Source organism: Centropristis striata, chromosome 12 (genome assembly GCF_030273125.1).
Source record: "Centropristis striata isolate RG_2023a ecotype Rhode Island chromosome 12, C.striata_1.0, whole genome shotgun sequence".
Taxonomy (NCBI): Eukaryota; Metazoa; Chordata; class Actinopteri; order Perciformes; family Serranidae; genus Centropristis; species Centropristis striata.
Window position 1 is genome coordinate 34,215,467 of NC_081528.1, and position 22,716 is coordinate 34,238,182.

At 38.7% G+C, this 22,716-nt stretch overlaps 1 protein-coding gene across 1 annotated transcript in view; it reads right to left on the bottom strand.

Annotated features, from left to right (window-relative positions):
• Positions 1-534: 534 nt before the first annotated feature.
• drp2 (dystrophin related protein 2) overlaps positions 535-22,716 on the bottom strand; it is a 248,922-nt gene continuing 226,740 nt past the window's right edge. Inside the window, exons 20-26 of the mRNA XM_059345782.1 lie at positions 19,765-19,830; positions 18,638-18,721; positions 16,646-16,798; positions 12,180-12,432; positions 5,250-5,367; positions 4,563-4,649; positions 535-4,118 (exon numbers count right to left, since the gene is read on the bottom strand). Coding sequence (XP_059201765.1) covers positions 4,099-4,118; positions 4,563-4,649; positions 5,250-5,367; positions 12,180-12,432; positions 16,646-16,798; positions 18,638-18,721; positions 19,765-19,830 — 781 coding nt within the window. The 3' untranslated portion in view covers positions 535-4,098. The remainder of the gene's footprint in view (positions 4,119-4,562; positions 4,650-5,249; positions 5,368-12,179; positions 12,433-16,645; positions 16,799-18,637; positions 18,722-19,764; positions 19,831-22,716) is intronic.

Sequence of the window (22,716 nt, forward strand, 5' to 3'; positions counted from 1 at the left end):
CCCTCACACGCTGTCCATAGTGTCAGTGTTTCCATTAACCCTTTATCAGGCAAAGAACTATATTTGGTAACTTCAGGTAATGTTTCGAGAAAAAAGTTGCAAATTTACTAGATTAAAGTGGCAAATCTACAAGAAAAAAAGGCGCAGATTTAAGAGATTTAAAGTGGCAAATCTGTGCGAAAAAAGTCGCAGATTTATGAGAAAAAAATGGGAAAAAAGCAACTTTTTTCTCCCAGATTCACCACTTAACCCTTAATAGGACACTCATTGAAATACTTGCAAATTTCAACCCTAGAGAGCTAGAATGTGTGAAAAACATACGAAAATAATATTTTGAGAAAAAAGTTTATGAGATTAAAGTGGCAAATCTACGAGAAAAAAATGCGTAGATTTATGAGATTTAAAGTGGTGAATGTGGGAGAAAAAACTTTTTTCCCACTTTTTTCTCGTAAATCTGCCACTTTTTTTGCGCAGATTTGCCACTTTAAATCTCTTAAATCTGCGACTTTTTTTTCTGGTAGATTTGCCACTTTAATCTAGTAAATTTGCAACTTTTTTCTCGAAATATTACCTAACTCTAACTACCAAATATAGTTCTTTGCCTGATAAAGGGTTAAAGTGGAAGCGAATGGAAACACAGTTTAGAGCGAATAAACAAAGCTGCATAAATGTACTTTGGTCAGAAGATGGCGGTGTAAACATAATCAGAAAAATCGTTTCCATCTCAATTTTAGAGCATTAACTATTTTTCCGAAAAAGACAAAAACCACCTCAAGCGAGCAAAAAAAACTTTTTATGCGCAATTTTTAAAAGTTTTTTCAATTTTTTGGGTGTTTTTATCAAGCATGTAAACAGGACTACTGTCTTAAATGAAACACAACCAGGCAATCCTCGGGGGAAGCTGCCTCTTCTGTTACTAGTCGTGTTTCCGTCAACAAATTTCTCTGTGCATTTTGAAGATTTGCATGATAAAAGCTTGATGGAAACCTTCGAAAATGCGCATAAAAATTTTTCAAAAAAATAGTTAATGCGCTAAATGGGAGATGGAAATTTCTTTTCTGATTAAGTAATCTGAATAAGAATTGACGTAGCAAACATTTAACTCATATGACTGATCAGCTGTTTACGCTGACATGAAAGAACAATTATGAGTTCCCAATTGAATCCAATTCTTGAAGACTCTCTTCATTTTCTCCTGTCAACAAATTTTTCAGAAAAGCAACCTCTTTTTTTTTTATTTCTCACTTGCACCATCCTTTCTTCTACTGTTTAATGAAGGATTAGCCTACAGCAACACATTACACTGCCATGTTCTGACAAAAATTTGTTTATGCAGCTTTGTTTATTCACTCTAAACCAGCTGATGGAAACATCCCTAATTTGCATTTTTATTAATGCACATTTCAAAGCTAGCTTCAAAATTCGCTTCGACTTTAATGGAAACACGGCTACAGTCAGAGAGAGATGAGTCTGGAGTGGAACAGCAGCAGAGAGACCGACTGTGTCTGTCATTTAACCACCTGGTGAATTTATTCAGTCTCTATATTGTCTATAAAATAAACATAACCAAGTAATCCTACGGGGAATTCCTCGTCTTCTGTCACTGTAACATCATGTGGTGTACCAACATTCAACACTATGGGGATGAAAGTGTTCATCAATTCTTAATGAGATGTGTGAATACCAATAAATTAATGTCTATGAATAAACATTGCTTGTCATGGCTCCTTTTTTTTATATTTTTCACCCACAAGCCGAGCTGCTGCTCTTTGTTCTGACTTGTGAGAGCACAAAACCGTGGTGGTGAGGAGATGGATTCAACAGATAATAATCTCCAGCAGCCGAGCAGCAACAGGCTTCAGTGGAGGAGGAGGAGTAAGTGGAGACGAAGGAGAAGGGTGCTCTCTCTTGCTTCCCTTAAGGCTATTAGCATTCGTATTATGAGCAGCACATCACCTTCCCGACTCGCAAACCTGTGGAACCGCGTCCTTGGGGACAGTTCCCTAGCAACAGTATCAAAAACTAACAGGCAGCGAGCTCTGAGGAGGATGGTGTCAAAATGTGAGCGCTGTGTGCCTGGAGGGAGAGCCCGTAATGAATGCAGCACATGGGTTTGTAACTCGTGTGTGAGGTCAAAGTGTCGTTTTAAGGTTTAAGATGAATTCCTAACTCTGTATATCTTTTTTAGTTTTTTTCTTTGAGAATGAGGCGGCATGATTTTGCGAGAAACACGCGGAGCCACAGCTTATTTTGTTTCAGGCATCCTCCACTCTGCTTCTGGATATTTCGCTGTGGCAGGCACATCAAAGTGGATCTCTTCCACCAGCCCTCGAGCAAGAAATGGATTTTTTTCCCCACCTTTCGTCTCTTGTTTCTCAGATCTTTAGCCCCCCAAGCACCCCGAGCATCATGGGTTCACCCATAAAAGCCCTATTTAACTGTTTTCTACGTATGGATGCTCATGGGCTGTGATCCGCACTCTCTTCCTGTTAGTCCAAATGATCCAGCAGCCGGTCCAGGGACTGACAGACGGTGGCACACAAACACGCCTGATGCACAGACACACACCTCTGATGCAACCTCCATCGAGAATGCAAAAACACAATGTTTTATGTGGGTTCAGTTTGGTTTTAAGGCATTCATTGACTGTGCTATGTTTAGAAGAGAACGCACCCTTCAACCCTGCTACGATGAGGGTAGCGTCTTTTCAAACACTCGTCTTTTTGCAAATCTAAAAGCAATTAAGTACGCATTAGCGAGGGAAAATGAGGCATTTAGAATCAAAAGCTAGTGTTCTTTTCAAATTGACATGAAGACGAGGGATTATTAAGGGATGATGTCAGTGTCGGCCCGCGCTTATGGTGGTGTGCCTTCTTGTTCCCCCCTGTAGTGTCTAGAATTGGCCTAGTAGAGAGACAGAGAGCTTCAGCCTTGCAGCTCTATCGCCCGGAGCGCCTTTCTTCCCTTTTCTCTGCACACAGCAGGAGAACGGCAAGATCCCAGAGTGGACGCCTGCATGCTGATATTTATCGTCAGACATTTCCTCAACAAAACCCAATTTCAGCTACAATACAAATTGGCTCAAAACTGAGAGCGTGTCGAAATCCCGGGAGCCAAAGAGATGAAATGGATCTCCATTTTTATGGAAATGTCTGTATTTTTAGTGATGCGGCATGGCACGTTATTGATCATGCAGCGAGTCGTTTGTGTGCAATGAGGGAAGGGTGCATTGTAAATAGGGAGTGTGGCTGTAGCAGCATATGTGTGTGTGTTTGTGTGTGTGAGAGTGTTTCTGTATAAGCGTAAAGGGCTCACTTAGGAGAGGCGAGCAATGAGAGCGACAAGCAGTTTGAGAGGATTATAGGAACACAGTGTGTGCATACAGAGGCGCTGTGCTAGCGGGCACTTTGGCTGTCTTAAATAAATCATGGATTTAACTGATGATGTGTCATTCTCACAAAGTAAATAAGCTCGTTGTGGGTGCTGTCAACTGCCTGACAATCTGCACCACGCAGCCACATGAAATGCAGGCGGCCCAGCCCTGATCTAGTTTACTCTAGCAAGCTTTAACGCACCACCTCCCTTCAAGAAACAAAAATAACAACCATGATAACACATTCGATGAGGGGAAAAACTGAAAAAAAAACAGGCATTCTGACAGAACAAGGGGATATTCTACTTATTCATTTTTGCATTTTTTTTAAAAGTTCTCCTCATGGAAGGTCCAAATTGTGCTGTGGACATATAAAGCTTCACACCTCCGAACGACTACACAGATACTGGTAAGCACAGTGTCTTGGCTGGGCATGTTCCTTTACTTGAGTCTCTCCCTGACCTGCTGCTAACGTTAGTTTCCTTTGGCTCTTTGACACGGTGTCAGGCTCGCCAAACGGACATCAGTGTGAGCCTTCAGCAGTTTGCATGAAAAAGGCTTTTAGTGCACAGATTCCAGTAGAGGGTTAGCTCTGGGTATCATAGCTGCTGCAGTGGTCACGGGGCCTGGTGTTCTGTGGCCTGACCTCAGCCGTGTGGAGCTCCTCCCTCTGCCATCAGGCGTCCTTTCAGGCTTTCACTCTGCTTCTTCGGGCCCACTCGGGGTTAGATGTGTGAGGTGGTGCCTGAAATTAGGAAATAGAAGACAAGAAAAAAACAGAAAAAAGCTTTTACAATTTTAGAAACGCATGCACAGGGCTGAGAAAATGTTCTTGGTTATAACTGAGGAGGCTATAATTACGATAATCCCTTCCTTTGTTCAAGTTACAGGCTTTGGACTGCCCAGCAAATTGCATTTTAAATGCGGCGGGACAGTTTGCAAAGTGTGTGACAGCGACGCTCTCTTTCTCTCTCTTGTGTTACTGTCTCTCTTTATCTTTCTCCTCCTCCCCCTCCTCCTCCTCCTCCTCTCTGCCATTTAATCTCACTGTCCCTCCCCCCCTCAACTATCGACCCGCAGCAGTACATATTTGCTCTCCTCTCCATCTCTCACTCTCCCAGGGGTGATGGAGGAGCAAAGAGTCTGACTCCAAAGCCGCCGTGGTCCGTGCAGCTGCAGCAGAACTCACCCGGTTCTGAAGGGAAGACGTTTCTCAGCTGCTCGATGACTTCCTGGAGCTGCAGCACTGTGTCCTGTTCGTGCTCCATGTCATCTCCTAACACACACACATACACACACACACACAAACAGAAGGTTACACCAGTAGTTCTCAACCTTTTTGAGTCGCGACCCCCAATTTAACATGCATATTGTTCGCGACCCCCACTCACTGAACATAATCTCACATGCACAGTTCAGATCACCCAAAAAAGAAACAAAATGACCAAAAAAAGACACAAAATGACCAAAAAAAGACACAAAATGACTAAAAAAAGACCCAAAATGTCAAAAAAAAGAAACAAAATGACCAAAAAAGACCCAAATTGACCACAAAATGATCAAAAAAAGACACAAAATGACAAAAAAAACCCCACAATGACCAAAAAAAGACATTATGTGACCAAAAAGACTAAAACACATTAACACATGAACACTTTAACACAGTGGAGACAGAGCTGACTTCCAAAATGTTTTGGCGACCCCCAGAAATCATCTCGCGACCCCAATTGGGGTCCCGACCCCAAGGTTGAGAATAGCTGGGTTACACCTCTGTAAATGGTGAGGCGAGGGACGGGAGGGAGAGCATGCATGGTTTCACATTCAACTTGCGTGCATGTGTCAAACCCCCATCTAAGCATGGCTGCACGTCGCTGACCTGCTGCTTCAGTGTCAGTGGTCTCTCTGCTGGCCGGCTCCCCGTGGTGACCCCCTCCAGACACGGGAGAAGACAGGGTTGACGGCTCTGATCCGTTGGCCTCTGAGTCATCTTTGGGCTGTTTTTAGGAAAGACGGATTATCATTCAATCCATATAATTGCTCATATCGATCATTTTTCAGGCCACAGAGACATTTAGCCTTTCACAAAGTAATGAATGTGATAGTAAATGGCACTAAGCCAGCAGCCCTCGACTGGCAGCAGACTGGAGCAGAAATATAAAAAAAAAAATAAAAAGGCAGTTTCGCCCGGCAGCTGTTACATGAAACCATCAGGTTTCTGTGATTTCTGCTTTGACAGACAGATGGTGTGATTTTTAACCAAAACATGTTGTGATGCTCACATTAGGAAACTGACTCAATCATGTTTCTTTCACCTAAGAAACATCGTTAAACATTTGAACTGGAAATTCTTACACATGCTTTTATCTAATCCTATCTGGACTACTGTAGTTTTCTTTTAGAGATGGGGATGCTTTGATGACTTGCAACTTGACCTTTTGACTAAAAACAAATTACTTGAGACATGACTTTTGAGTATTCTGACAGTTCAAATGGCCACTTGAGGCTGGCTGCAAAAGTGAGTTAATCCCCAAAGACTCCTTTTCAAAAATCGTCTCTCTACAAATGTTGCTTCTTGCTTTGCGAGCCTACATTGGCATCCAAACGCCACTGCTTTGATTTTGTGTCTACAGTGAAGCTCTGTGTCTTTAAAAATTGGGAAGCAATCCATAGTTTGTGATCAGCAAAGAGTTGGAACCAGTTTTCTTGGTTTTCTTAAGCTGTTGAAACACAAAGAACTGGTTCAAAATTAGGCACCGGCCCTCAAACTGCCTTGGTCAAAAACGGGTAATAGACCCCCATGTTGAAATGCCCAACTTTGCAGCAAAAATAGATATGTAATTGGTCTTTACAGCTAAATTCCCCCTTCATGACAATCGCACGGGGAGTCTAATTTGTATTAATGCTTAAAGTTAGACATAATTTAGTACATGGCTGCTTTCGCTGCCCTCACAAGTGGCTCACTGCTGCCTTCAGCCCACATCGGCTCTACCCCGCTCCACCTTTTTGCCCTGTTTCTGAGGCATTGCCAAAACGATGACGACCAAAGCCACAGGAGCCGCCCACTATGAGCTCCTTTTCGGCTCCTCAGAAACCTTTAGGTGACGTCAAAGAGACTAGGTCCATATTTTATACAATCTATTCTGGGCTCTTGACACAATCCAACAGATGGTCACTATTTTAACCTCTCTGCTGTGGCTTCCTATTAGTTTTAGAATCCATTTTTCAGATATTGGTGCTCACATTGACATGGCTCCACAGTGTATTCTGGACCTTCTGCACGCTGAGCTTAAGGGTCCTCTACCCAGGGTCTTCTTAGTGTACCTTGGACTCGTTTTAAGACTCTGGGAAATCATGCCTTCTAGTCGGCGGCCTTTAAGTTATAAAAAGTCTCCAAATCGGCTTGTGGTCTTTGGCTTCTGAGGACTCTTTTATAAAGCAGCTAAAAACCCACCTGTTCAGAGCGGCTCTTAGGTAGCAGGTGGTATTTAATGTTTTTAACTTGTATTCTCCTTGTATATTTTATCCTGTGTCTTATCTTTTCGTATCTACGGTTTATTTATTTGAATCTATTTGACTTTATTTCTTTGACTGTGAACCATTATGTGACTGTAAGAGGAGCTTTATATATAAATAAACTTTGCTTGCTTGCTGAAAAAGATTGCACTGCTCACAGCGGTATAGCATCGCACACAGCGGTGGTGGGAAAAGGTCTCAAATCTCTATCAAAGATGCATAATGTAACTCTAGAGAATATTCCCAAATATCACATATATGCAACCCACCAGCTTTTGTATTGTTGTTAGCAACGCTGTAGCAATACTCAGGAGGTGAGTAAGTTCAGTAGCTGCAGTGAAACTGGGGTTTCTGCAGAGATTGGAAGGAATTCACACATAAACTGCTGCAAACAAAAAAGATTCTACTGATTTATTTGTTTAAGGATATCAAACTGTGATATTGGTCCTGAGAGAAAAGGTATTGAATAGCTTATTTTTTTCCCCACCATGAATGTGTACCTCCTCCTATTTTCTCTCAATTTTCAACTCTAACCTGAAGAAGAAGAATCCTGTCCCTCCCTCTCGGTGTCGCCCCCCCATATCACCAACATCCTTTGCTTTCTCTTTATTCTGTGACCTGCATGTGCAAATAACATCCGTACTCCCACAGCTAACAATTTATTCTTTCTTATTATAGTAACCTGTAACTGTGTGTGTCAGCTCCCACCCTCCTATCCATCTCCTACTCACACCTTTTCTTTATACTGCGGTAAATCCTTTTATATTACGCTCCAAGTGTCTTAAGGCTTATCCCCTGTCTTTGTATAGTGTACTTTTTTATTTCCACTACTGGTATTTCCATCTTGCTGTCGTATATCATCAAAGTTCAAAATTTACATTTTCAGAGCAGTTGTCGTTTTTGCATGTCTTTACATGTCCTTCTTTGCCGTTTTATACTTTGAGAACTTATGTGAAGCACAGTGCTAGCAGATGTGTGGGCTGCGTTGCATACAAATGTTGAAATTGAACTTGACTCTGTGCCCTTAATTCAAGCTGCAGCTTCAGTTCACTGACATGTTGGAAATATAGCTGATGCTGTTAACGAGATCCCCTTAACAGAGCAGATGCTGCTGATGACGGACACATTAGTGATGATAGGGATCTAAATCAGTAGTTCTCAACCTTTTTGAGTCGCGACCCCCAATTCAACATGCATGTTGTCCGCGACCCCCGCTCACTGAACACAATCTCACACGCACAGTTCAGATCACCCAAAAAAGAAACAAAATGACCACAAAAAGACACAAATTGACCAAAAAAAAAGACACAAAATGGCCGAAAAAAGACACAAATTGACCAAAAAAGACCCAAAATGAAAAAAAAAGACAGAAATGACCAAAAAAGACCCAAAATGAAAAAAAAAGACCCAAAATGACTAAAAAAAGACACAAAGTGATCAAAAAAAGACACAAAACGACCAAAAAAAGACACAAAATGACCACAAAAGGACACAAAATGACAACAAAAAAAAGACACAAAATGACCGAAAAAAGACACAAATTGACCAAAAAAGACACTAAATGACCAATAAAAGACAGAAATGACCAAAAAAGACCCAAAATGACTAAAAAAGACACAAAGTGATCAAGAAAGACACAAAATGACCAAAAAAAGACACAAAATGACCAAGAAAGACACAAATTGACCAAAAAAGACACAAAAAAGACACAAATTGACCACAAAATTATTTAAAAAAAGACACAAAATGACTATAAAAAGACACAAAATGACAAAAAAAAAGACAAAATGACAAAAAAGATCACCAAAAACACATGAACACTTTAACACAGTGGAGACAGAGCTGACTTCCAAAATGATTTGACGACCCCCAGAAATCATCTCGCGACCCCAGTTGGGGTCCCGACCCCAAGGTTGAGAATAGCTGATCTAAATGTTGAATATTCGTGTTCATCAGACAGGCAGTGTCAACTCTTTTTCACACCGCAGAGATTGCATAAACAAAAACCTGATGTATCAAATATGTGTGTTTGATGTGTGCACAAAACTTAATTACTATCTGAGACGACTCCTGTGAGATGATGACATACCCTACAGGATTTACTCTCCATTGGATCAACAAATTTGTTTATTGGGAAATCTTAAGACTGTTATTGCACATTTGATAAAAGGCTTTTAGAGATATCTTTGTGAATTGTCAGGGAGTGAATAGCTGTGACGCTGAAGTCGCTGATTCACATCTCCCCATAGTTAAACGGTTTTCAGAGATGAATAGCTGCATCGCACTCAAAAGAAAGAAGAAAAGATCACATATACTCTCAGAAATTATTATAATAGTTTTCTGAAGATTTGGTAACCCAGTTTGACCTTTCAGATTTTATATAAAAATGTTATCAGAGTTGATACATTGTTAGTCATCTGAATAAGCCAGGATTCTGTATACTGCCTCTGCTTCTTTATTTTCTTCTACAAGTTGTATTTATTTACATGTTCATTTATTTTCTCTTTCTCTCTTCTTTTTCAATTTTATTTGACTACAACCTTCTGCTGCTTTTGAATATAGTTCACTTTAAGTTTTTGTGTAGCGGCATATATTTTTTTATCTAAATTTTGAAAACAAAACATTCTAAAAACCATCTTGCTACTCATTTAACTGGGTGATAGGAGCACATTTAAAAAAAAATCTGGAAAGCATGCTTTATATGGATTTTAAGGCAAATAAAACAAAAACAAATATAAAGCACACTTGGAGAGTGGAGGATCTAAAATAACGATCAGGCTTAAAGGGAATTAGCTGATCACAGATAAGAGGCAGGAGCCAGACCATACAAGGATTTCAAAACTGACAGTAAAATCTTCAAATTAAGTGCAGCAAGGATTGGAGCAATATTTCTGCCTCACTTGGAATATGATAAAAAGTCTGGCAGCAGAGTTTTGTATAAATTAGATTTATGTAGATTAGATTTCAACCTCTTTTCAAACAGTATTAGGATAAAGATCTGGGAATGGACAAGAGAGTATTAATGCAGCTAGTGCTCCGGACAGAAGGGGAGATTATAATTATTTCTGATATAGTTTCGTCCAAGAGAACATTTTTGGACATACAATTACTTATTTTGGCAAGATGGAACATAATAACATCACATCAGTGGTACCAGGCTTTATCCAGGCATACAGTTGAGTATCGTCTGCATAGCGATGATAATCAATATCATATCTAGAGATGAAGACCACACAAAAGAGATGAGTGCAAGAAGAGATGCTGCTATAACTATAAGCTCTTCAGATAAAGCAGCCACTTCTACCACAGTTTATTCATAGCAGGATGAAATACTGCTGAACAATAACCTACCTTGCTTTTTACTGAATCATTCGATTCATCATAGTGAATGAGCTATAGCATGTGAAAGGTTTTCTTTCACTGTTATTGTAGATTTAATAGTTTTAAGAAGGCCAGTGGAACTGTAGTGAAACATGGTAATACATTGGAGTGGTAGTGAAGAGGAGTTCAGAGTCCAGACAGCCGAAGAAAAAAGCTGTTTCCTGTTTTTAGTTTAGTCCCATGCACGGCACAGAAATATTACCGGAAACATATACTTCACATGTACTCAGTATAGAGAATGGCTGCTTCTAGAGAGTTATTATGTATGTGTATTATATTATTTGATCACTATTGTTGGTGTATTAATCTTGGCAGAATATAGCTGGTTTAGCTGGAGCTATTTTAACTACTTTAAATAATGTTTAGTTTATCAATATATAATGGTAGCCTTTTAATTTATGAGTCTATAAATACCCAAGTATGTCCACATAGCTTTCAATAAAGGCCAACAATACTATGCAAATAAACATGTGATCACTTGATATACCTCCATTATGTCCAGATGTTGAGCAAACATAAGAGAATGACGGTGAATGCTCTGTAGGAGATTTAAACATGTGCAAATATTACATTTGTTTACAAACATACCCACAATTCAATAGATATAAAGAAAAAAAATCGAATAATTAATTAATAGTAAATAAACATTTAGTTGGGTTTAGATGGCTTTCCTGAAAATTCCTCTGAAAATCTCCAATAAACTGAACAACTGATTGAAACTACTGAAATAACAGCTTCAAACTTTGTCTCTATTCCCCCGTAATAACATAGTTATTTTTCTTTTGTCTTGTTTTTTTAATTTTTTAATTTAGAGACAATGCACAAAGGCAAACAAGATATTGCAGGCCAGTTAACAACATGTCCATGCTGTGTTAGATGTAGTTTTTTGTGTGAGTTTTTTTTGGCAGGTGTGTATGTATATGTGTGCATGTCTTTACAATCAGTGTAGGGTGAAAAATAAAAAAGGAAAAAAACAAAAGATAGAAAGACAAGAAAAAAGGGACAAAGGGGAGCTGAGGTGGTGGTAAACTAGTGAAAGGATGGGAAAGGAAACCAGTCAAGTAATTAATTAGAGGACTAAGAAAATAAAATAATAATTTAAAAGAAGCTATATAAAATGTGAATCTACAAACTAACTACACTGCAAAAAAGCCAACATGTATTTTTTGGCCTAAAACAGTGATTTAATTTGGTAAAACTTGGAAATATAAATTATTGACATTTAGGGCAATAATGTAAGTTAGCACAACAAAGGAAGCCAGTTGTCTGCTCAAAAACAAGTTGGTGAGTTGTTGTTACTTATATCTTTAAGTTGGGGTTCAAAACAAGGGACAATAGTTCTGCTAACTCTTATTTCTTTGTTGTGAAATGCAGGAAAGTGGTGAAATTCATTAGCGAAAGCTAGCGGCTAACTGATGCTAGCGGCTAACTGATGCTAGCGGCGCTGCTTGTTACAGCTACAAGAGTAGCCATTAGCGTATTAATGCTAACTCAAAATTATGGTCGCAACATTAGCTGACATTTCATAGCGGCGTTACAATAGTGCCAATTCAGCACATTGCAGAAGTTAGCAGAAGTAAGGATTAAAAGTTATTACAATGTAAAAATATAAGTTAGCACAACTTACAGTTGGGTTGACAAAAATCTGAATTCAGAGTTGAGCAAACTCAAAAACAAAACTTAAAATATTTAGTTTAATTGTCCAACTTAAAATTGTATCGAAGTTTGTTGCCTTGAAATTTTGAGTTCACCCAACTTTTCTTTTTTTGCAGTGTATAGTTTTAAAATACAAAGTAAAGAGTATAAAACGTCCCTCTGAGATGTGGTAGAAGCACCTAAAACTGTCCTAAAATAAGTGGTGAATGTATTTATAGTACTGCAACCCACCACCTGGCCTCTAACAGAGGTGTACCTGTAGCAGTAGCTCCCTGAGCCTGCGGAGCTGGGACTCCAGCTGTTTGTTGTGGTCCTCCAGGATCTGCATCCGTGTCTCCAGGCGCGTCTTGTGTTGGCGGAGGACGCGTGCCTCGGCCAGCAGCTCCTCGTCCTGCTGCCCTCCCTCTGTGGGTGAACCCGGACCGCCCTCTCCGGCCTCGGTCAGCATGGGAACCGACGCCGCCTCCTCGTGCTTCCACTTGAGCCTCCTGTACTCGCTCTGCAGCACCCTGAGGACCCACAGTGGAGGACAGATGGAGAGAAGAAAAAGTCAGGCCCACATGCTAGTGCAGCAGGCTAAACACATAACCGAAGGCATTTATCCAGCTTCCACCTGATGCCTACACATAATGATCCGACATGTTTGTGAGTTATGTAATTAGAGTCATTGCACCTCATGCATAAATACAAACACATAAAAACAGTGCAGGAAGAGGCTAATATATTGTTGATATCGTACCACACGAAGAGCACTCATCTTCATTTTGAACATAAGCTGCAATAAATCACTGTCTTCCATCTCCTGCATGTGTGACACTCGGAGCATCAGCTGATTATACGCTGTGCTGTGAAGCATTACTAAGAAGCTGTATACATTATCAGGCCATCCATCACACCCACATACCCAGGCCAGTGGACCAACGCATTATTATTTTCATGGTCAGTTGATCTATAATAATCGATTAGTTGTTTGATGTGTAAAATATCAAAAAATGTTGAACAATGTTTCCCAAAGCCGAAGACGATGTCCTCAAATGTCTTGTTTCAGTTTACCGTCAAAAAGTGAAAAATAAACCAAAAATAGTCGAATTAAAGAAGATGGAAGCAGAGAATTTTTACCTTTTTTTCTCAACAAAATATTACTCAAAAAAAATAATTAATTGATTATCATAATAATGTGCGATTAATTTAAGAGTGGAAACTATCGATGGATTAATCTTTGCAGCTGTATCTATGTCTGTATTTTCTGCACAATGGCTTACTTTACTTTATTGTTGTATGTGTAGTCACAATAATTGCAAAATCAAAATTTTTTTCTCTCTTAAATTAATTTTTTCCACCCATTATCTTCACACATGGTTGAAACCCAATGTGTACAACGTTTTAAAGAGCTAACCATTGAGAAAAGGCATTAGAGTATCAAGCTGATAAAACAATGTTAAGAATCTTTTTTAAGTTGACCCCAGCTTTTATGTATATATAATAAGTAAATAAGGTATGTATTTTATATTTAATTTTTAACTACAACAGCAGCTCTATAGGTTTCACACCCTTTAGCGTCCACAGTTTTCACTCTAAGAACTATATTTGGTAACTTCAGGTAATGTTTCGAGAAAAAAGTTGCAAATTTACTAGATTAAAGTGGCAAATCTACAAGAAAAAGAGTCGCAGATTTAAGAGATTTAAAGTGGCAAATCTGTGCGAAAAAAGTTGCAGATTTACGAGAAAAAAGTGAGAAACTAGAAACTTTTTTCTCCCAGATTCACCACTTTAACCCTTAATAGGGCACTCATTGAAATACTTGCAAATTCCAAATTTCAACCCTAGAGAATATTGGAGGATATTACATACAGCCAGAATGTGTAAAAAAAAACATACGAAAATAATATTTTGGGAAAAAAGTTTACGAGATTAAAGTGGCAAATCTACGAGAAAAAAATGCGTAGATTTATGAGATTTAAAGAGGTGAATCTGGGAGAAAAAAAGTTGCTTTTCCCCCACTTTTTTCTCGTAAAAATCTGCAACTTTTTTCACGCAGATTCACCGCTTTAAATCTCATAAATCTACGCATTTTTTTCTTGTAGATTTGCCACTTTAATCTCGTAAATTTGAAATAAACTTTTTTCTCGAAATATTACCTGAAGTTACCAAATATAGTTCTTTGCCTGATAAAGGGTTAACTTTGTTTAAGACACTGAGGTCTCAGCAGAGAGTTCCTGTTGTAATAGAGCAAGATAAACCCCACCCCCCACACTTTAGCCACTCCCCTTTCATAACTCAAAAACTGTTCTTCCTACAGTTTTGCAGGACACATTTTTGGAACCAGCAAAGAGAAGTTTTTAACTGCGACCAGCAGCTCAGGAGCTCGCTCAGTCGTTCAGTCCGTCCCAGAATTCCCCCACCCTTTGGCAGCCACAATTGTTCACCCAAGGTGGCTGAAATTTGGCATTGAAGTAAAGTGTGAAGTTTGTGTGTGTGCATGAACACATAGATGCTGCACATACTGTATATCGTCAGTACACTTGTTTATGATTGTCTGTGATTTTGTCTTATTTGTCCACTGCATGAATTAAGTTCCTCATGAAAAATAAAATGATCTGATTGATGAAGCTGTTAAAGAAGACCCGGATAATCTAGGCTCCTAGAAGAAGAACAGAGTTAAAGGTGTTTGATTCTGCTATTGATGGATAGTTCAGGTATGAGTCACATGAGAGCCACAGCAGAGGATATAAACTAAGCTACAGCAGCAACTACAGTCATAAATAAGGACAACAGAGCACACTGCTGTGTCATAACTGAACTGGGTCAAGGTTTCAGACACCCAAAGGCCACGAGTGTGTGTGTGTGTGTGTGTGTGTGTGTGTGTGTGTGTGTGAGTGTGTAGCTGGATGTCTCTGTGTGCTGAAAGGTCACAACCAAATTGAATATGAGAGAAAATTATTCATATGATTCATACGCATAAAGGTTGCCTCTGGTAACCAATTAAGTGGACAGGAAAAATGAATTTGCTTCATTTATGGAAAATGCCTGAGCCTCTTAGCAATCAGGAGAGAATGAAGGCATTAACATCTGTTTCAAAGATGCTTTACACTCTTATTACACCAGTTAATCCATAATAGACTCTTCCTGTCTCTTCTGCAGGACACCAACAAACTGTCAAAGTGAAGAATCTCCATATTACCAACAGATTACTTTACAGGCTTTACTGTCAGGTATGCACACAATACGGTTTCTAAAAACTGTGCAATAGGATTTTGAGTGTGAAAGTGTTTACTCTCTGCAAAAGGTCTGCAAATGGCAGCAGACATAGCGAAACGAGTGTAATGCCCCCAGGTAAACACGCAGATATTTGTGTTTTTATGCTTCAGGGGAGATTTACCAAAATAACTCCCTAAACTTTCTCTAAACGTCTCTGCTTCATGTCCTGTGTCAAAAAACTTAATCCAAACCTTGTTATAAGAAAATTCAACACAGTTTTCACTGCAAAACTCCAACAACAAATGTCCTCAGGTCCTAACCTTACTGGCTGGTGTTGGAAGAAAAGATGATGTAACCCAGTTGTAAATGCTCCTTTCCCAACTTTTAAAAAAAATGTGTTGCAGGCATCAGTTCAGAATAAGAGTATATTTACAAGAATGTTTACCACAACTAACATTACATTTATTGTCCTTGAGTTTCAATTGATTATATCTAAAAAAAAGATTTAGAAAATTATAAGGTAACGCTTTATAATAAGGTCCTTAATAACCATTAATTAACACGTAATAAGGCATTGTTCTCGCTTTAGATCCGGTAGTTGCAAAAAGCATAGTTAACTTATAGTTAACTTATAATAGATGAGCAATAAAGTATATTTTAATATCAATAAGCAAACAAAATATGATTAATAAAGGCATGGCAAAGACATAATGGGTGGGTCATGGGTGTTTGTAATGCCATTATTAACACTTATATAAGCTTATAAACACACAATAATGTTAATAAGCATCTTGTAAGGACTTACAAGGGCCTTATTACTTGTTAATTAATGGTTATTACAAGGACCTTAATATAAAGCATTAACAAATTACTGTATAACTTCTTTATTCCCTTTATTTCTTTAGTTCTGCTAACTCTTATTTCTTTGTTGTGAAATGCGGGAAAGTGGTGAAATTCATTAGCGAAAGCTAGCGGCTAACTGATGCTAGCGGCTAACTGATGCTAGCGGCGCTGCTTGTTACAGCTACAAGAGTAGCCATTAGCGTATCAAAGCTAACTCAAAATTATGGTCGCAACATTAGCTGACATTTCATAGCGGCGTTACAGTCGTGCCAATTCAGCACATTGCAGAAGTTAGCAGAAGTAAGGATTTAAAGTTATTACAATGTAAAATTATAAGTTAGTACAACTTAGTGGAGTTGACAAAAATCTGAATTCAGAGTTGAGCAAACTCAAAAACAAAACTTAAAAATATTTAGTTTAATTCTAACACTTATATAAGCTTATAAACACACAATAATGTTAATAAGCATCTTGTAAGGACTTACAAGGGCCTTATTACTTGTTAATTAATGGTTATTACAAGGACCTTAATATAAAGCGTTACCAATTATAATTTACATTTTGGAGAGCTATTTTGGAATAGCAATTGATCTATTTCTTTGAAAACAAGCATGCAGGAATGACCTGAACAAATCTCCAGACTCAATGCTCCATATCCTGGAAGGATTCCCTGTTACAGACCTGTTTTCGTTCTCCAGGCGGGCCAGGGTGCATTGGAGCTGCTCCTTGTCCTGGTGCTCCAGGTGGGCGAGCAGCATGTGCTGTCCGCAGGGTGAGTCATGGTCCAAGGCTGGGCTGGAGTGACGCAGGAGGTACTGATCTTCATCCCTGAGTCCCCCACACAGGAGACAGCACACTGAGCCACCAGCAAACAGCCACCAGCAGCACAAAGCAGAGCCAAGGATGGGAGAGCACACAGGCCAAGGCAAGGCAATGAGACAAGGAGACAAGGAGACAAGGCAAGCAGGACGAGGGAAGGTGATACAGGACGAGATGAAATCAAACAGGACTGGACAGAACGGGGCGGGACACTATGACAGAGGCATCGTGCCAGGTTCACAGTCCAAATATTAAATGTCCTGTAATAAACTTGGCTCAGCACGACATTAAAAAAACACTCACATTTATTAAAAAATGGAAGGTGAATCCCAGTGTATCGGCCAAATAATGAACACTTTATAGATAGATGGAGCAAAAAACGTAATGGGCAGACTTAAAGCTGTAAAACAATAACTGCATCTGTGAATGTTGAGCTATTACTTTAATGGAAAGACAGCTGCTTCTCAATTTATGTGTTGTGATTATGCTTTGGGCAAACTACGTTATTGAGTCAAAGTTAAAAGCAAGTTATAGGCTTTGCATTGTAATGCCAAATTATACATCAGGAAGGTATTTATGGGTTTACTTTAATCAGACTGGTTATGTCTGGAGATGTCCAGATCCACCTTAGCTGCAGCACATCACTCCTACTGTGAGATCTGTTAATTAGGAGGTTCCACTTCACCCTTTGATGCATTAGAGGTGCAGATGGCCTGTGTTTTTTTATGATGAAATATATGAATTACATATTTTAGGCAGAGCTGGGCAATATCGGCAAATCTTCTATCATGATATACGCCATTTCATATCTCGGAAATAATATGTAATGAACAATATAGCATATTTTTGGGATATTTTAATAAATAACCACGTCATCATCTCCTATTTTTGTTAACTCCTCTGTAGTTAAAGAAATGAAACTTTAGTGAAAAACAAAGATGGCAGGTGCAAAGTGACAAGTGTAATTATGGAGAGAAAAATTATACACTGACTTATAATATGATGAATGGTGTCAAAACAAAAAGCAATCTTCAAATGATTTTTCACCTCAGATTTCCTGAGTAATTTGAGTAAATTTGTGGTTGTAATTAACAATTTTGACAACATAACATCATAATACTTCAATATATGACATAAGTACAATATGATTCCATTAAAAGATGATAAGTTTTCATATTGAATTATCACCCGGCATTTTTATTAATTTATTTTACTTTTAGAAATTAAAAGGGACACATTATGCTAATTCCAGGTTGATATTTGGGTTTTGGTTTCTACAAGGAAATGTTTACATGCTTTAATGTTGCAGAAACACATTATTTTTCTCAGTCTGAACTGCTCCATTTAAGCACGTCTCTTTAAAGTTTCCCTCCTGAAAATGTCCACTTGGTCCATGTTTGTTTCATGGAGAAACTATTTTCTTTCTAGTATAGTTCCTACTCTAAACCGCTCACAGTAAGGTCTGTGAGATATCTTGAATAACTGTTCAATGATTTTTGGAAAGAGACATTGCAGTTGAGTTTTTAAAATGTATTTTTTGGCGCCTTGAGCACCACAAGGGAAGTGCCATCTAGCTCTATTATATTTGAGAGATTTCTACAGCCGATATCTCCAACACTGATAAAATATGACTGCAGGTAAGATTAAAAAAATATAAGATATTACTAGATAAAATTGGTGTAGGAAAAATTATTTTGAGGAAAATTATTGACAGAAGATGTGTTTATTTTCAACAAAAAGACATTGATTCCAATATGGATTACTTTTGACCCACTTACAGAAGACTGAAGGTTCTATCGATTTACGCATTTAAGGTTTACATTATTGTGGTGTCAGTTTCTTGGCAATGAAGAAAAAAGTGAAGTCGGAACAATGCACACAGGTGGACTGTGAAGGCTGCACACATGGGCCGCATGATTCAAGACAGCCAAACAGCAGCTGGAGGCACAGATAGCACAGCAGCATGTTCAGAGCCGTGCAGCAGGAGAAACAGAGAGGCACTGACAGACAGAAGGACGGACTTGCAGAATAAGAACAACAAGATACAGAAACACAAAAGCAGAAAACAGCACTGCTACACATAAGGGGGAGAAGTGAAGTGTCATGCATACAAACACACACTCAGGCACTGAATTATAGACAGACACAGATACAAATACGATATGTACATGCACTGATATACACATTTTTTTGTGACAACGCTCCATCCAAGCAACACTCTAGACATGCACAAAGACATCGGCAACAGGCTTGAGAGGATTTCACTAGTATAAAGTGTTGCACTGCTGAAGAGTAGTGTAGTTTTATCTGAGTCTAAAAGGAGCTTTTTATGTGGTGTCAATCACAGCCTCCGCTCAGAGCAAACACACACATAAATCAAGTCTGAAAAGAAATAATGAGCACAATTCTCAACACACACACACACACACACACACACCGAGAAGATATACAGCACTTTGCACACAACGGTTGGGCATGCAACCTTGACTTTAAAGAGTGATACAAAAAAAAGGAAAACTATCTCAGAGAAGGAGGAAACGGTTGAAAGCCCACACAGATGTCAACAAAATAAGACATGGACACACACAAATACAACTCTGTCCGACCGGTACCTTCCAACAATGCGTCTGCCTCATTCACATCAAACATTCCCATTCCTCTCACTGCTGTAACCTCGCCAACGCCCACCACTCAACCACACACACACCCACAGCCCTCACTCCTCAGCAGGGTTTTGTGTGTCGACCCAGACTTTAATCACAGCAGGCAGGAGCATGATGAAGGGAGACTGTGTGCACGCCGCTCGCTGTGGGTCATTTTCATTATGCGGCTGATTATTTATGTCATGTTGCTCAATCTTTTTCCTAACAGTTGAACATACATGCACAAGCCTGAGCACACACGGAAACAATCAACGTATCAAAACACACACCTGTGAAAGGCTGTGGTGGTAATGAGGGGGGAGGGGCCAGTATACTCACAGACTTTCATCAGGAGACAGGCTGTCTGTGAAGAACGAGCAGTTCTGGCTCTCCATTTCTGCCAATCTGTAGACATATAGGTGCAAACACACACACACACACCAAGGGCAGCATAAGAAACACACACATCGTTACACGCACATGCATACAAACAGACACACAAAAGAGAAATACAGGAGAGTGGGTGAGTCAGAGCAAATGCAGGAAAAAAGCACCAGATTGATGTTATCACACACTGGGGAAATAAGCTCCCTCCAACACAAGATAAAACAAACAAATCAGCACAGTTTAGCTTTTAAGTAGTGTGAATAAGACCTGTGGCCTTTTAGTATTATGGACTGCATCTGAACAGCAAGCTGTCCACAAACATCCGACTGTGAAGAATGCAGAGAGGCAGAAATTGTACTCGCCATATGAGCAATAAAAGTGTCCACGAGGAGGGAGGATAAAAATCTGATAAAATACAGTGCACTGTCTATCAGCATGCAGGCAATATAAAGGTAAAAATGTGCTGCGATCCAGCACAGCAACTGTGTGTCTGTGTGTGCGTGTGTCTTTGTGTGTGTGTGTGTGTGTGTGTGAGGAAGCAACGAGTGAGCTGCTGTGTGGCTTTTCAGGACCAAGGACAGCGCTCCTGCATTATGTCCTGCTGACTGCCAGTGGACATGCTGCTCTGTAAGCTGTTTCACTACTAAAACAAATAACCAAAATTGCTGCAGTTGGGAAAAATTGGGGACGAGCAGGGACAATCAAATCCCCGTGTAAAAAAATGATCTTTAAAATAAGCTGCAACCTATGACTGTATAGAAGTCTATGAGAAAATGACCCTACTTCTCACTTGATTTATTACCTCAGTGGACATTTTCCTAATGAATTTCTGGTCTCAATCATGTGTTTCAAGCTTTCTTCAATACAGCATGATGTTCATTTCATAACATATGGTCTCATTTATATGTATATAAATGTATAACAGGCGATGAGATGTGATTGACGAGATGGTACCATGGCGCATTCTGTTAATTTAAATAGCCATGAACTTGTTTTTAGGTGTTGACTGTGTTTAACCCTTTTGCACATTGTTTTCAGGCAAGGCATTCAGTTGTACTAAAAGACACTTTAAGGAGTCGGCTGTTCATTTTAAATCATGGATGAACCTTGCTGACCAAGCTAGCTAGCTAGTACTAGCATTAGCTTATGGTCCTCCGCCATATCCAACAATATAGTGATGCCAAAATGCCAAAATTGAGACTACAAAAACTGTAGTCCACTAACCAGTGGGTGCCATCATGGCTGCTACATCCACTTCTTGGAATGCAAATCGTAAAGCACTTAAAATAAAAGTGTTAAATAAATTCAGTCTACTGCTAAAAAAAAAAATGGAAATCTTGGATAGAGGCAACATTTAGACTAGCTATGCAGGATTGTAGCATGGCACGCTGCATATTAAAGTGCCTATTTTGGCTAATTAATATTAAAAAAGATGTTAAACAAAAGTAGTCACACACTTAAACTACTCCTGTGTTATGAAATTATTTAGTATTACACTTACACTCTCTTATGGTGTCAAACGACTTCTCTTTATTACAGTTATGCTTTATTATTATTACTGCATTTCACTAATTTAGGTGTACAGCTGCAATTTTTGATGTTTAATGGCTGACATACCAATAATCTATTAACATTATAGGATCCAGTCCGGGGAAATCCCTTTCTTGACACAGTTAAACACCTTTAAATATTTGTAGTGTTTTCTTTGTGTATGTACTTTTATTACTCATTCATTGCAGAAGCATATATATCAATAACCGTGTTATCACCACTCTCTTGCTTCCTCTTTACTAAAAAACCCTTTGCTCTCTGTCACTATCCACTTTGCACCCTCTACCTATATTTATAGCTGACACCTGAAAGCACAAGGCCACCCATTCTCTGACACTCTTTAAGAGAAATATAGGAAGATACTAAAACTGGATACACCACAAAGTTAAAGACAGGATCTGTAACATTTACGCATTAAAATGTCTAAAAAGTACTAAACCTGTTATGTATTTTGTTTAGTTGTGTTTTTAAATGATTTTAAATAATTATCTGCAGAGGTCTCCTTCTTCTTTTTTAAAACAAACATACTATGTTATATTTGTTTAGTTCAAATAATAGGAAATTCTAAATGTTTTTAACCCAGAGAAATCTGTAATTTTAATCAAGTTTCATTTGTTCATCTGTCAATGGCATCTTTGCATCATGTGGTTATCTGTCAGAGGCTGTAATACTTTTTATACAGTTTTAAGCCACATTTTGCTATATACGTTTAATAATAACAATAATAATAATAATAATAATAATAATAATAATAATAATAATAATAATAATACATTTAAGTTATATAGTGCAGGTATAGAGTGTCTTGCTGCATTGTTCTTCCAGGGGAATTGTTATTCCAGTAACGGCCTTGAGGCCAGAGCTGTTTGAGCTGTTTGAGCTGTATTGTTTCTCTTTTCACTGTATATTATAACTAGATGAGTTATGAAGGATTTTAGTCGTCTGTAGCCTGGATCACAAGTCAGGGTTTCCACACATTTTCATGGACAAAAGTTTTGAACTTTGTCATGAAATTTAAAGTACCCATTATATAATTTCCATGACCAAGTAGATGCTGGAAAAAAATGCAGCAAACTAAATAAGTGGGCTTGAGCTCAGACTGATTAAATTTTTTCAACATTTCCTTCAAGCATCACACAAAAGTATGCTCAATGCAACTTAAAGAGAGAGAAAAAAAGAAAATATGTATGTGATAGTAAACATAAAACATCACACATCAAAGCCTATTAGAGCTATGTTAAGTTCTGTAAACAGCAAAAAATATATTTGACGTTATATTACACACAAGGTTATCCGTGGCAGATACCTGTATCAATTTCATTACACACAACAAAATACCATGACCTTTCCAAA